Here is a 14,203-nt window from a genome sequence, read left to right as displayed (position 1 = left end):
GAAGCTTTTTGTCAATCTAGGTAACCAAGCCTGCGGCAATAGTGCAAAGCCTAAGAGTTGCTAGCATCCAATGAAGTTTAAAGCATCCAAAAATAAAGCATCATAAAGCATCCAAAAAAGGATGCTTTAACCAATAAAGCATCCAAAAATTACGACAATCAATCAATTGCAATAAATCACAAAATTAAAGTCGACGCATTGACGTCACGTCGACAATCGGTTAGAACTGCATCCGTCATCAAACTGTCATTCACAATGAGGTCATTGAGCGCTCTGCAGAAGAGGCCAGGGTGGCTGTCACGGTTGATCAGTCACTTGAAAATGCCCAGACAGAAAAATACGTCACTTTTACATCGATTCAACGTCTGCAGATGTTGAGTCGATGTAAAAATGGCGGATTTTGCTGTTTGGTTGTCGACGCTTCGTTGAAAAGTTGCAATGTAAAGGGATGAACCTCATCGAAGCTTGACCGATTTCTATTGTGAAGTGTGGACCTCATCAAAACTGCAGTCTGGAAGCTGCTTTTAAAGTTACCATCTAGATAGGAAAGGATTTTAATCATCAATCGAAAAGCCTTGAGTCTCAAAAGCAGGCACTTATCAAAATATAAAGGTTGACTGGAAAATTCAGAAAATTAGTTGGTTCAAAGAAAAAATCATTTAGAAATAAACTCGCATAAGTTACTTTTGAGATGTGTTTTTAAAACAGAAAACATATTTTTGTTTTGAGAGCAGGACTTGTTACTGCAGTAGGCAATAGGCTGTCTATTTTAAACTTTGTGTGCGCGTGTTTGGCAATTTGTTTCTCGATACTTCTTGCATTCATAAAAGTCTTGCCAGTTTTTTTTTTCTGAGACATTCTCTTTATCTGTTGGCAACTTCTTCCCCGTTTTGCTTTGTCTGACATTGTCACTCTTCTTGCTTCATGATCTTTCTCTTGGATTGTTTGGTTTTTCCTCTAAAGAAGAAGAAGATTGTTTGGTGTAGGCTATATAGAAGCAATTCGTATGGCTAGTTCTATCAAATGGCTTGGGTTAAGCCTCTTTTAAGGCTCTTTTCTGTTACTTTTTCCAGCCCTTTTTGTTATTTTGCTGTTCATTTTAATAAATTCATCATCTTTTTCACATCAATATTTCACAAATTTCCATTTTCTAATCACCGCCTTCGACTCTTTATATTCTTCATAGACTTTATGTAGAATTTCCTTGCGCAATTTCTACTCGCACGCGGTGAAACTACCATCTGCAGGTTATAGTCCGGGGCTGGTGAAGTTGACCTGTACTGAAATACTGAGTGGAACTTTTTTGTAGAAATAGTTAGAGGGGTCCTATAGGAACAATTTTAGAGATGTTGCCACCTTCCAAACCCTGGATAACATCCCGATTTTGTTCGGTTTCCAAAGTCCGTAAAATCGGGAAAATTTGCCAAGGCAAAATTTGGAAAAAAATTTCAATTGGTCCAAACATAGGCATGTTATATATCATTTTAAAGGATTTTTTTGTCCAGATTAATAATATTGAGGTCTTAAGTTATTCACAAAAAACTCTGATCAGTTTATCACATTTTCTCCCATTAGTATTTGTTCATTTTGTTGGTAAATTGTGTAAAAATAGAACATGAAGACATGGTATTGCATGATGAAGTTCATTCTAAACTGCTATGGCATGTCTTCATCACCCTTGTTTGGAATATTTGCATTGAGTTTGTTTTCTCATTTTATTTCTTTTCGTTTTTTTCAGAAAATAAAAAGTAGAGAAATAAAACAAAGTAATTTCAGCGGGTTTAACATGATGTATTACATACACAAATATAACATAATTAAAATTAAACTCGAACGTTTTCGACACGTACGTGTGTCCTCATCAGGAATTACATATCTGCAATATACATAAAATGAAAATTGTAAGCTAAATTTGACTTTGCACTATAACTGTAACTGCATACTAACGACACTCCAGACTGAAAATGGGTCACTCGTTCAGTTTGTGCTTTTCAGTCTGGAGTGTCGTTAGTATAACTGGCATCTCGTTGAAACCAAAATCCAAGGTATCTTTCTTACTACTCATCGATAAAACACCATCTGATCCCTCAACAATTTTGACTGTGATGCATGAGGCTGAAAGAATCACTGTTCAATCAGGGCAAGGACTTACTGTTTTCACATTGGATCAGCAACTTTACAAAGTAGCTTTAGATGTTATCTGGTCTGATGCTTTACGATGGAACCACATAATTTTAAGACTTGGTGGTATGCACTGGTTAGCCTAATGAGTTTCATAGGATGTGTTGGAGTTCTACTGTGATGGAAAACAGTGGTCTTGTCCCTTGGTTACAATCTGCTTTTGCAGTGTACCGAAAATGATGACTGGTAAAAAGTTCCCTATGAACATGCGCGCACTACGTTTTGCTGTCATGGAATTGCTTAAGAGTTTCATAGATGATGTATAATCCTTTGAAAATCTGGAAAAAAGAATGGAATTTTTAGCACAGAAAAGTATGATTGCTGAGCATTGGATTAACAATCTGATACGGCCAGTTCTGCTTATGATATTGTTTACTTGTTTGTAGGAGCAGAACGAGAAGGAGAAAATCCCCTACATCTTCATGCATGTCACCAAATGATTTCTCACTTCTTTACTGCTGGACATATCAATTATGCAAGGTTTGGGCCAACAATCCTCGACCAGTTTTTGAAAGGATAACATGTTCTGCGCCAAAGAGAAGGCATATGGTATGGTATTTTGGTATTTGGTCTGACATGATGATTGAAACCTTCTACATGAAGTTCGGCAAAGGTCCTAATGGAATCATCGGAAAGACAACAAAGCCAAGAACCTTGCAAATCTGAGCCAAAAGTCAACACTCATGCAATGAAGTACTCCAATCTTTGGATGCCATCAGAGAGAATCACGAATGTACAATGTCAACCAAGAAGGAAGGATGAAAGCAGATCTTGCAGACAAGGTGAAGCTTCAAAACTTTCTTGAAACATGCCTCCATCCTCTTGATTTTTCAAACCATCCAGAAAGTGCTCTTTGCAATATTTATACTAGTCAGCTGTCTGGTACTAAAGTAAATGTCAATAAATCGGTGGAGATTGGTAAAAAACAAATGGCTTCATTTCAGAAATCATTACCTGATGGTTTTCGATCGGCAATAAAGAAGGAAGTTGTTACAATGAAAGAAACAGGCAAGTCTGGAACAAAGAACAAAACAGCAGAGGTATAAAACACAGATATAATTTTCTCAAGAGTCATGTATTTGTTGTCTGCTGGTCGTATCCAGTTGGAGGATCATTTCAAGTATGAACTTACACCCGTTCCAACAGCACTATTCAAAAACACAAGAAAAGGCAGGTACTCTACATCAAAATCTGTTTTAAAAAATGCTTTGAAAGCCGAAGTCTCTACAAGGAAAATTGTTCCTGATGCGATAGTAATTGATGGTTGACTGGTTGTGCAATGCTTCACAGTGCAATTCATTGGCCTAAGGGAGGAAAAGTGAACGATTTCCTTGCAGGTGTTCGATGTTACATTTCTAAAAAGTTGGCGAAGTCAGATGTCTATCTAATCTATGATTTATACAAAGAATTCAGCATTAAATCTGACACCAGACAAGAGAGTTTGGATCAATTTCAATGTTCACATACACTAAACAAGTCAAGCCCATTGCCTTCCAAAGAAATCACCTTAGCCTACGTGTCACTAAAACCAATAATTCCAACTTATTGAAATGGTTAAAGCAGATTTGATAGGAAATCTCCCATCAGTTTCCAACAAACTCATCATCACTTCAAAAGATGACATCCCAGAGAAACTTCACTATGGTAGACATTCAGAAAGACACGACTTGATAACGACACAAGAAGAAGCTAATGTTATCATTCCTCGTCAGGTTTTTACAGCAATCACTGATGGCAAATCATCAATCAAAGTTTGTTGTGAAGATAAGGATGTTTTCGTTCTTCTGTGCCACTCGTATCAAATCAAACAGTGGGAAGCTGAACCTTCTTTCCTTCTTTAAATCCTTCCATTAGGAAGGATTTAAAGAAGGAAAGAATCTGATCTCCATCAAAGAGTCTGTTCAAAACCACATAGATGTCATTCCCCAGATCATGTCCATGTATGCAATGACCGGTTGTGACAGTGTACCTATGATGTATGGTGTGGATAAGAAGAAAGCCCTAAGTGCCATCAAAAAGTCACCCCTTCTTCATCTTGGCGACGAAACAGCTGACGAGGATGAATATATCAACGAGTGCAAGAACTTTGTGGCTACTTGTTACAATGGAAAAGCACGAGCTCTGCAGATAACAGGTAACTTTCTTCTTTGTTACTCGTAAAAAAGTGTCAATAATTTTTTTCGATCAACTCTTGGTAAACTATTGTGAACTGCAGCCCAAATAAGAAAACCAGTTGTTGGATATAGCGCAAAGCGTTTCGTAATCCCAGGTTACATTCGTCAGTCATCAGATGCAACTGTGATAATCACAACCTTAAACAAATCATAGTAATAAATAACTAAATACAATCTTGCTTTTCAGGGAAACTATTTGACGACGTAAAACCGGGGAGTCAAAATAACTTCCACACCACCACCTCTTTGTTCTCTACCACCAAGAGATGAAGCTCTCGAACTTAACATCAAACGAGCAAGATATCAAAGACTAGTTTCGGGATCGTGTCTCGATGGTAACCCACCAAATTTGGAATCTTGCCAGGTAGTTTAAAATAGATAGACATTTATATTTGAATTCTGTTTTAATTTCTGTATAACTAGGCATTCATTTCATTGAAAAAGATTGCTATGCAATTCAAAAAGATCATAATTTTTGTGTTTTTTTCTTCTGGTTTCTTTTAGTACGGATGGGATAAAGGTGAAATAAACCAAAACACTCCATCCAATTATGCTACCAACTGGAATCAAATCTGCTCCTGACGAGGTCTTAAAAATCAATAGCTGTGGATGCACAAGTTAGGATTTGATATGTATGATATCATATAATAACAAGTTTAATCTTTCCATAGCTTTGATCAATGATAGTCAAGTCACTTGATACACAAATTCATTGTTTTACCGTTCAGTTTGGCTGCTCCATCCATTTTTAGAAGAATGAATTGACAGCCATGTTTAGTGGTAAAAAGACAAGCATTATCAAGAACATGAAAAACTCTAAGACAAACTCTTTTCTTTTTTCAGCTTCGAAATGTAACACAAAAGCATGTTCCTATTCGAAATCGAAAATTGGCTGTACCGATTTTTGTAGGCTACATGCAGCGATTGCGAAAGTGAATGGAGTGTTGGCAATAGTCCGAGTGAGAGTGACATCGACGAAGAACTTTTATCTGCTAAAGAATGATTATGTATTTTGTTAAATAAAAAGAAGAGTTCAGCAGTTTTTCAAAATAATGCTTCTCCAAATCCCTCTTTTTCTTACGATTTTTATAAAAAAAAAATCGAGAATTGTTAATTTAAATAACTTAAATTCAAAGTGATTAGAAATTTTAAGACCTCATTATTATTAATCTGGACAAAAAATTCTTTAAAATGGTATATAACATGCCTATGTTTGGATCAATTGAGATGTTTTCCAAATTTTGTCTTGGCAGATTTCCCCGATTTTACGGACTTTGGAAACCGAACGAAATCGGAATGTTGCCCAGGGTTTGGAAGGTGGCAACCTCTCTAAAATTGTTCCTATACGACCCCTCTAAGTATTTCTACAAAAAAGTTCCACTCAGTATTCCAGTAAGTTTATAGGTTGACTTTAAAAACCCACTTTCAGCCCCGGACTATTACCCAGACAACCGCTTGGTCTAGTCCAGATCTTTACCAGATTGGTTACGAATCTGATCAGATCTCTACCAGATCTGGACCAAATAAATTGCCTCTTTGGGTCTCAAGCTTTTTACTCTTTTTCACTCTTTGCTGACTGTCCAAGCATAAATATTACCCCATTAGGCAATCTTTTTTCTGATCATATTTTGGGCATTTGTCATGTGATCTGATTTTGCTGTTTTGATAAATAAAGTTAATTTCCAGGGAGTAAATACTTCGGACTGAGAAATCTTCTCATAATCTACCTTGATGCATAGGCTACTTTAAATGCTTTCTTTTACGCATTACTCCCAATTGCTAACCTAGGCCGAGGTTATAACGTGTTTATAGAATAAGATCAAAGGACTAATCTGAAAGAAGACGAAAACTTGTAATGGCTTACCACAACCCAATAAGTGGTAAGTTAGATTTTTTGTTGAATGTAAATGGAGTGAGAATCTAATTCGGCAGTTGAGACCGGAGTACAATTTTACGTTTTTCAGCGAATAGATTTTTATTGAATGTCAAACCCGAAAACCAATTCGCATAGCTACCTTTAATAACTGTAAGTAAGACCCAGTTTGCCCGAAGCAGTGTGAACCGGCTGAATCTCATCTTTGGGTGAGAGCCTATCAACTTGCATTTGAATGATTGTGTTTTCTTTTTAGTGAAACAGTAAGAATCGGTCATCGGTAATTGTTGATTGTATGACGCAACAAGGAGCCTAGGCTAAAAACGTGCAAGGGCTGGATTACCAATCAAGTGTCTAATGTCAACACCAAGGGACAAGTCATCAACTCACAACTTTTATTCGCTTTCAGAATCTTCCGTACCAGAAGAAGTACCAACCCAGTCCTTATCAAAACAATTCATTAAAAGTGGTATGGAAGGCTAATTGATGTTACATTTAACAACAACCATCATGTTGTAAAACGCAGTTCATGTGAAGCAGATACTTAAATTTGTTTCATCGCAAATGGCTGGTTTTGAGTCGGCTACCGACCAGATAGCAAACCAGTTCTTTTCTATAATGAATTAACGCATGCAGATATTGAATCAATCAGGGAATATTTTGTTTCTGAAGACGACTTCCCATCTTGTTGGGCCACCAATTATATGATTAATGAGGTAGAACAAAAATGACCTTAGAGTTTTGGGAACTTTGGAAAAAAAGTGGAATGTTGCCCCTCTCCATCCCGGCATTACAGGATTTTAATGCCATTTGTTTGCGATATAACTTATTTTATGACTCTTCCATCAAAATTTTAAATCAAGAAGCAGTTAATAAACGCCCTTCAAGTCTCTTACGCTTTTGAGTGAGCTGTTTAATTTTCATGTTTATATCAAACTTCACTTTTCTTTTTCACAATTTTAGCTCCCAGTGGCATCCCAGCATTGGAAGAAGGATTGAAAAAGACAAAAGACAAATCTCCAATCTTGGAGGCTGATATAAAGGTTGTATTGCCGAATAACTACAAACTTACATCATTGATGAATAACTACAAACCTACATCATTGTTGAAGAACTTTAAATCTTCGTTACGAAGTACTGCCATATAGGCTACTGTTGAATAAATATTACATGAACATTATGCAGACCGACAATGTTGTTAAAATACATATTTGATTATGTGTCATTAACGGGGCATTTTGTATCTCCAGGTAGCCTATGTAACCTATTTCGTTCAGTGCAAGAAATCACGTAAACAACCAAGACAACGAACGTCGTCTTAGTGTACTCATGTCATTGTGATATTTGTCAGAGGTGTACGGAGTCAAATTTTCTGGACTCCTGCTTCATTCTGCTCCCGCTTGGATTGGAGCTCCACTGCCACTCCAAAGTCTGCGACTCCAAATCCGCTCCTGCTCCAAATATTTTAAAAATATTGACTCAAACTCCAATCCAACTTTAAACGCAAAACGTAAACCACAATCCAGATTTTTTATAGCCAGCTATTTATACCACTTGTACCTTTCCTATCCCGTGATGAAAAGAAAAGCATATTTTTAAATGACACAATTACTGATTGGAGAATAAAACCATAGAAGCATAGTACACAAAATAACAATTGCTCTAAGTAGCCTTCAGCGTAAATAATTGTATGATAAAAGTATCAATTGCTGAAAAATAAGATTCCGCTTCAATCCGGCTCCTGTTTTTATCAAGAGTTTCAGACTTCGGCTCCACTCCGACTCCGGCAAAAAAAATTAGACTCCGGCCGAAAACTGAGACTCCAGCTCCTAAATACTCCGAAACTCCGGCTTCCGTACACCTCTGGATAGAATATAAAAACGTTTTCGCGTAGCCTATTGCACAGAAAAGATTTTAGCCTACCTTGGTCAAATCAATGGTTTTGGATTTAGTTGTTCTTGCCAAAAACTTTTTACCTTTAAGATGATGAATTTGTGCTATAACCGTGGCCTAGCTATAACTAAATACAACACCTGCTTCGTGAACGCTTGTGTAAAATGTGGTAAGTAAAATAATAATATTGATTTTATGAAACGCACTTTCAACAACGCAGTCGTACTCAATCACTACAAAAATCGCAGACAGCAAAATCTAAATGATGGATTTTGCTGTCCGGGATAATTTGTGATAGACTATTGCCAGTGATGGGCATTATATATCGGCGATAATTCATAGGCGATAATTATCGGCGATAAATTTTTATCGCTTATCGTTATCGCTCAATTATTTTTTCAGTTATCGTTTATCGTTATCGCCAAAGGCAATATTTGATTATCGCCGATAAATTTTATTTTGGATCAACACACAAGTGGAAAGACCATGAAATTGCAATGCAATGAAATGCATGCAACAATTCTCTTGTTGTTTTGCTGCAATGGGCAATCGCGAGTGAATTTTACAATTAAAATGTAGCGCACAGGCGAAACAGCTTCCTTAGAAGCGAAGCGAAAGAAATTGGCAAGTGGTTTGTGAAAGTGTCGCAATACGAGGCCGCTTTTACATCGGAAACATGGTCTTTCGCGCCACCTCACGATCAACTATTTTATTCTTGTGTTTTCTTTTTTTGTTGGAAGTGTTAGTTTTTAGTAATTGCCATAAAAAAATAAAATCTCTCTCGTCAAAACATGAAACTTACTGTTTTAAGCGTATTAAATCTTTAGATGAGTAGATTAACTAAAATTGCAAGAACTTGCCTTGAGACGTGCGGTTACGTCACAAACTCAGATTAAAAGACAAAATTCACACACAATAACAACACAAGATCGGTTATAGACTGTAAGATCGATTTTTTTCTAGCTTGGCGATATAACTTTAATCCAAAAATAATAACCAAATGCATAAGTGCCATTTAACTTACAAAGTTAACCCATTTGTGCCGAAAGTGAAAGTACTTAAAAAAAAATTCGGAAAATATTGCACAATTATGACCTAAAAAACATATCACAATTATTTTTTTCCTAGTTGTGTTTGTAATTTTTGAGAAAAAAGTCGTCCTATATATAAGACGCTAGGCAAATCCGTTATCAAATTTCACAAGTTTCTTGTGCGTAATGCTTAAGCGTTATTACATTTTACTTATCGCTCAAAGTGATAAATGGGAAATGTCTTGTTCATGTCTTGTCATGTCATTATTGTCATCGAGCATTTTATTGAAATGAAAGTTTAAAAAATATGAAGATGAAAATTAGCAAAGTAACACAACATCACTGAAACAAGTCATTGCGGTATATGATATTGCTTGAAGCATTTGACATGCAGACCGACATCACATTTTTTGCATCTTGTAGTAGTTTTTGCATGACAATAGGCGGATCGAGTTGCGTGGTAAAATTATGCTAAATACAGTATAACCTTTCTCATTTACTGTAGCCTACCTATGCGACATAGCCTACCTCAATCAAATATTTTTATTCCCACTAATACAGTGCCTACATTGTAATTCTTATCTCAACAACTCAGCGTTCTGCCATTGCTTTAATGATGGTGTTCACAAAGAAAACAAAAAAAATTATCTGAAATTATCAGTAAATTACGATAATTATGTTATTGTTCTTAAACAAACACGACTAATTTGACAAGCTTGATGGATTTCACAGTATGCACATTTTTACTACCAATAACGCTTAAGATTACTGATAAATTTTCAAGCATTTTGCGTTTTTGGGAATTTTTTCAATTATTGCTGACTTTGCTGTAAACAGCCCTTTTAAGCAGAAAGTAAAATACAAAGTTTGGAATTTTTTATGATATTTTCATTTGATTTAATTATTTTGCCTACTGCACGTAAGTGGCAGTGTAACTCAATTGATAACAGCATCCAACTGGTATCTGAAGGTATAATTATAAGCACGGCGGTTACCTCAGTGGTTTGATTCTGGATCAAGAGGTTGAAGATTCGATACCCACTGCCGCTATTGCGATTCTATTTATGCATAACTTACAAAAAGTTTTGTCCCTTTACACTACAGTATATTATGTTCGATTTTTCGTCATGTTGATGAAAACAGTTCGTGCTGCATGGGATGGGGCAGCGCTAATCAAGACAAAAAAAAAAAAATTATCGTTATCGGACATTATCGGCGATAATTTATCGTTTATCGTTATCTCTAACTTTTTTTTTGATTTATCGTTTATCGTTATCGCTTTAGACATTTTTCGTTTATCGATTATCGTTGTCGCTTAACTTAAAAATGAGTTATCGCGCCCAACACTGACTATTGCTGACTTTGTATATCAAAATTGAGATGCGTTATCACTGTCCTATGGGGTTGTTTTTCTTTAAAAGCTGCAAAGAAAAGATTAAACTACCGGTGCAGTGGTTTTAATATAAACTACACATTTTGCAGGTTTTAAATCCTTCTGACATTGACCAAGGGAGCCTGCTCTCTTCTTTACAAAACGAGTTTTGTCATAAATTTCGTGCCTGGAAAAAGCAAGCAACAGCTTTTAAAGCAGCTAACCTCACAATCACAATTGTCGTCATGTCCTTCCAGCTCATGCAGGTGACATTGTTACATCGTTCTGTATATAAGATACCAGCTCAGCAGCCAAGGGGTTTCGCCATCGGCTCTGGTGCTGTGTTGGTGGGTCTGAGATTGATTTCAGGTCGGATCAAACCGAAGACTTCAAAAACGGTACCGATTGTAGCCTATTCTTTTTTGCATAATGCAATGAGGATAAGTCTGGTAATAATGGGATGACATTGTAAACCTGATACAAAATTAAACATGAGCCCTGTCGCAAAAAGAGCTTGGCAGTTATAAAGCGACAATAAATAAAACAATAACATTATTATTGTTAAGTCGTACTATAGATCTATACCATATAATAGACCACTGTATGGTCTTGGTTAGTGAAGCATTGCTGATTTATTGCAATCTTAACACCATAAAACTATCTTAGTAAGCAATGTCGCTTGCTAAATATGATCTTGGCTTCTGTAATTTATTTTAGATTAAGATTAGATTATTTTAGCTTCTCAAGTTGGGTTTCATAAATCCAAACCCTAACCCAATCCTTAGCGTAAGCCCATTTCAAATCTTCAATCAACATAAACTCTGATACTCAGGGTTGCTGAGAAGATAACTTCGGCCTGGTATTGATGAGGGGCGATAGCCTCCCAATCAAAAAAAGAGAAAGTCCTATTAGTTCTTCATAAAGAGAAAAGAATTTTTTTTTTTAAATTGGCTGCAAATATATTAGCCTATATCTGGCTGGCTGGTTGGTATGAATTCGTGGACTGAGAAAGTCTCTAAAAAGTTATTCATAGCAGTTTTGTATAGAGGCTTTGAACCACTATCATAGGCCTGGGTAACGAGATTGACAGTGTGAAGTTTGTGATTGTGAATATCTTGTTTTTTGTGAATTATTTCATCTACTTGGTTCCTAATTCTTTTGAAGAGCAGTCCTTAAAATGGGAGCTTTAAGCGCACATCCCGATAGCCGAACCAGCGCCGCTTGACCTTGCGATTCCCTCGTGCGGTTAACCAACTATAGGCTAAGCTATGGGGGTAGACGACTCGACAGGTGTTCCAAGACCAGGCGAGATGTTTTTCTGGTTTCTGACAAGATTATGGAGCCGAAAAGTACTAAAAGTAGTTACTTCCTGAAACCCCTGTCAAAGCTATGACTGAGGCTACTTAAACATGCAAATCATATTTCGAAAATTCTTACTCACATTTAACAAGCTAAACTCTCGAGATAATACCACTGCTGAATTTATATACCAAATCAGTAAGTAGCCAAATACATGACCGATAGTGACAAACGTTACTTTATAGAACTATGAAAATTTAGTGCTTCATGAGTGCAGTGATGTACGCAGGATTTTCTCAAGGTGGGGCCTTTGAAACTGTTTCAAATCAAAACGAAAACTAGTCGAAAAAAAACGCCCATTAACTAATAGTAACCGGTAATTAGATTAGCTTATCATAGTACTCAGATTATTGCATTGACGATATTTTTTTAGTTTGCAGCAACTAGTTTAGTCATTTTTAAAAGCGAAAACATGTGATATAACACTCTTGACATCGCATATGATGCTTTACGTAGACGAGGCAATTAGCTTACTCAACCCAATTGTTCTTAAATTCAGCAATATTATCCTTAGGTTGTTGTGTTTCAATTGGACGCTGTTGAGTTCGGCCTGAAGAGCAGTTTGGCCACAGTTCTACCCGCAATTACAAGCGCAATTCTCGCTCTTCAACTGAAACTCGCTTGGGCTGAAAAAGGAGCCAAATGCAAGAAAGGTAAAATGAATAGCTGGCTATTGTCAAGTGTAGGAAATAAAATGGGAGCTTTTTTTCAGGGGCGTCTAGTGAATATTTAATGGAAATCATTAAACATATGGCGTTTTAAAGCTTCTGCATTTAAACGTAAAATCTCGCTTCAAAGATGAAAGTGATTTCTCCTCTACACCAACTTTATGGCAGTAAACAACTTGTAATCTGTTTTGAAATTTGATTTCAAAATGTATGTTTTGTGAAGTTAATACTTTTCCTGCTTTAGTTAACTGAAGCCGTTTAACCCAGATTTTTTCTCGAGGTAGCTATCTTGTCGTATCAAAACATGTTTCATTTTACTAAGCCTAAAAGAATAGCTTTAGTTAAATTTCAATTTTAAGATAGTGGTAGCACTGTTTTATTGATGTATTCTTTAAACCTAAAAAGGTCTTGCCGTCTTTTCCTTTTGTTGGTGTCGAATTTGTATGTTTGCTTTGCCGTTCTGCAGAAGCAAAAAATAAATTGAATTGAAGGCTAATGCAAACTTTCGAAAAGTTGACAATTTTCGAAAAACATAAAATTTTGTAAAGAATACATCGATAAAACAGTGCTACCACTATCTTAAAATTGTACAGCCACCAAACCTAGAAGAGAGATAGAAAAAAATGTATTTTGAAAATAGTCCTACCATGAACACTTGAAAGTGCAAGGGCGATTCATAACTATATAACCATATCATTAGACCAAGTTATTACATTAACATCAGACCTTTCTGTCTTGATTTTAGCCGCCCGTATGTATAACAAGCTGACGAATCACATGAAATATAGGATCAGTATGAAGGACGCTGGTGGGAGGATTGAGGATAAAAACTTTGTAAAAGTGTGGAATGCAGCTTTGCAAGTGGAAAGCAAGGAAATTCCAGCGTTTCTATCTTGTTGCTGATCAAATTGAAACGTTCTATGTTTACATTTTTAGTGGTATAATGAATAATGTGATTTTTTATTTAATATTTTTGTACTAATTTGTTACCTAACGTGTGTCATCCTTAAATCCCATGACTAATTGTGAAGAAAGGGGCGTTCTTCCCGGCTATCAGCACAAGGCTGAGCACTCACTAGTACAGCGAGCAGCTGCGATTCGCCAACCATAACGGTGTAGCTTCCACGCTAGCCATTCAGACCATCCAATCAACAATATGTTTCTCGGCAGCCGATTTGTAGCAAGAATTGACAGCGATATGACTAATATTGTACATTTTGATGCATTAAAATACTGAATGTAAGGTCATTGCTTGCGACCGGCCACTGAGGAGTGCTCATGAGGCTTATGTAACGAGAAACAGGTGCGTTAGCGTTCTAACTGCAAATTACTAGCTTTCAAAATTTAATTGACATTGAACTTACAAAATCACTTTTGTTTTATTGGTTATAAAATGGTTCTGTTGAGACGTTGAATTAATGTAAAATGACCGATGTTTAAGGTGATACAGCTAGCATGATTGTGGTTACCTAACGTAACCTAGGAGAATGAATCTCAAAAGACTAAATTTAAATTTGAGGAAGAAGGATATGATTGACCGCCGGTTTGGCGTGCCATGCTTGCAGGCTCCACAGTCAGGTAAATTAGCGACGAAAACAAGAATAGAATCATTGTACCGTATGCCGTTTTAAACTCTTTGGCATGACTCGACC

General features: G+C 36.4%; 1 protein-coding gene across 1 annotated transcript; it reads left to right on the top strand.

Annotated features, from left to right (window-relative positions):
• The first annotated feature begins 6,098 nt into the window (after window positions 1-6,098).
• On the top strand, window positions 6,099-13,898 carry LOC145778714 (uncharacterized). The gene is made up of 6 exons (XM_082590271.1): window positions 6,099-6,235; window positions 6,638-6,697; window positions 7,192-7,271; window positions 10,635-10,790; window positions 12,398-12,536; window positions 13,297-13,898. Exons 1-6 carry the CDS (start codon window positions 6,211-6,213, stop codon window positions 13,452-13,454), a joined length of 618 nt encoding a protein of 205 aa, XP_082446397.1. The 5' UTR covers window positions 6,099-6,210; the 3' UTR covers window positions 13,455-13,898.
• Window positions 13,899-14,203: the final 305 nt, after the last annotated feature.

Source organism: Aplidium turbinatum, chromosome 10 (assembly GCF_918807975.1).
Source record: "Aplidium turbinatum chromosome 10, kaAplTurb1.1, whole genome shotgun sequence".
Lineage (NCBI taxonomy): Eukaryota > Metazoa > Chordata > Ascidiacea > Aplousobranchia > Polyclinidae > Aplidium > Aplidium turbinatum.
This window is presented reverse-complemented; position numbering and strand designations above follow the sequence as displayed.

Excerpts from the sequence above, each read along its gene's own strand:
- LOC145778714 (XM_082590271.1), top strand. The coding sequence starts at position 6,211 with ATGGCTTACCACAACCCAATAAGTG. Across the intron at positions 6,236-6,637 it reads TTACCACAACCCAATAAGTG|AATCTTCCGTACCAGAAGAA; the intron begins GTAAGTTAGATT and ends ATTCGCTTTCAG. Across the intron at positions 12,537-13,296 it reads AGGAGCCAAATGCAAGAAAG|CCGCCCGTATGTATAACAAG; the intron begins GTAAAATGAATA and ends TCTTGATTTTAG.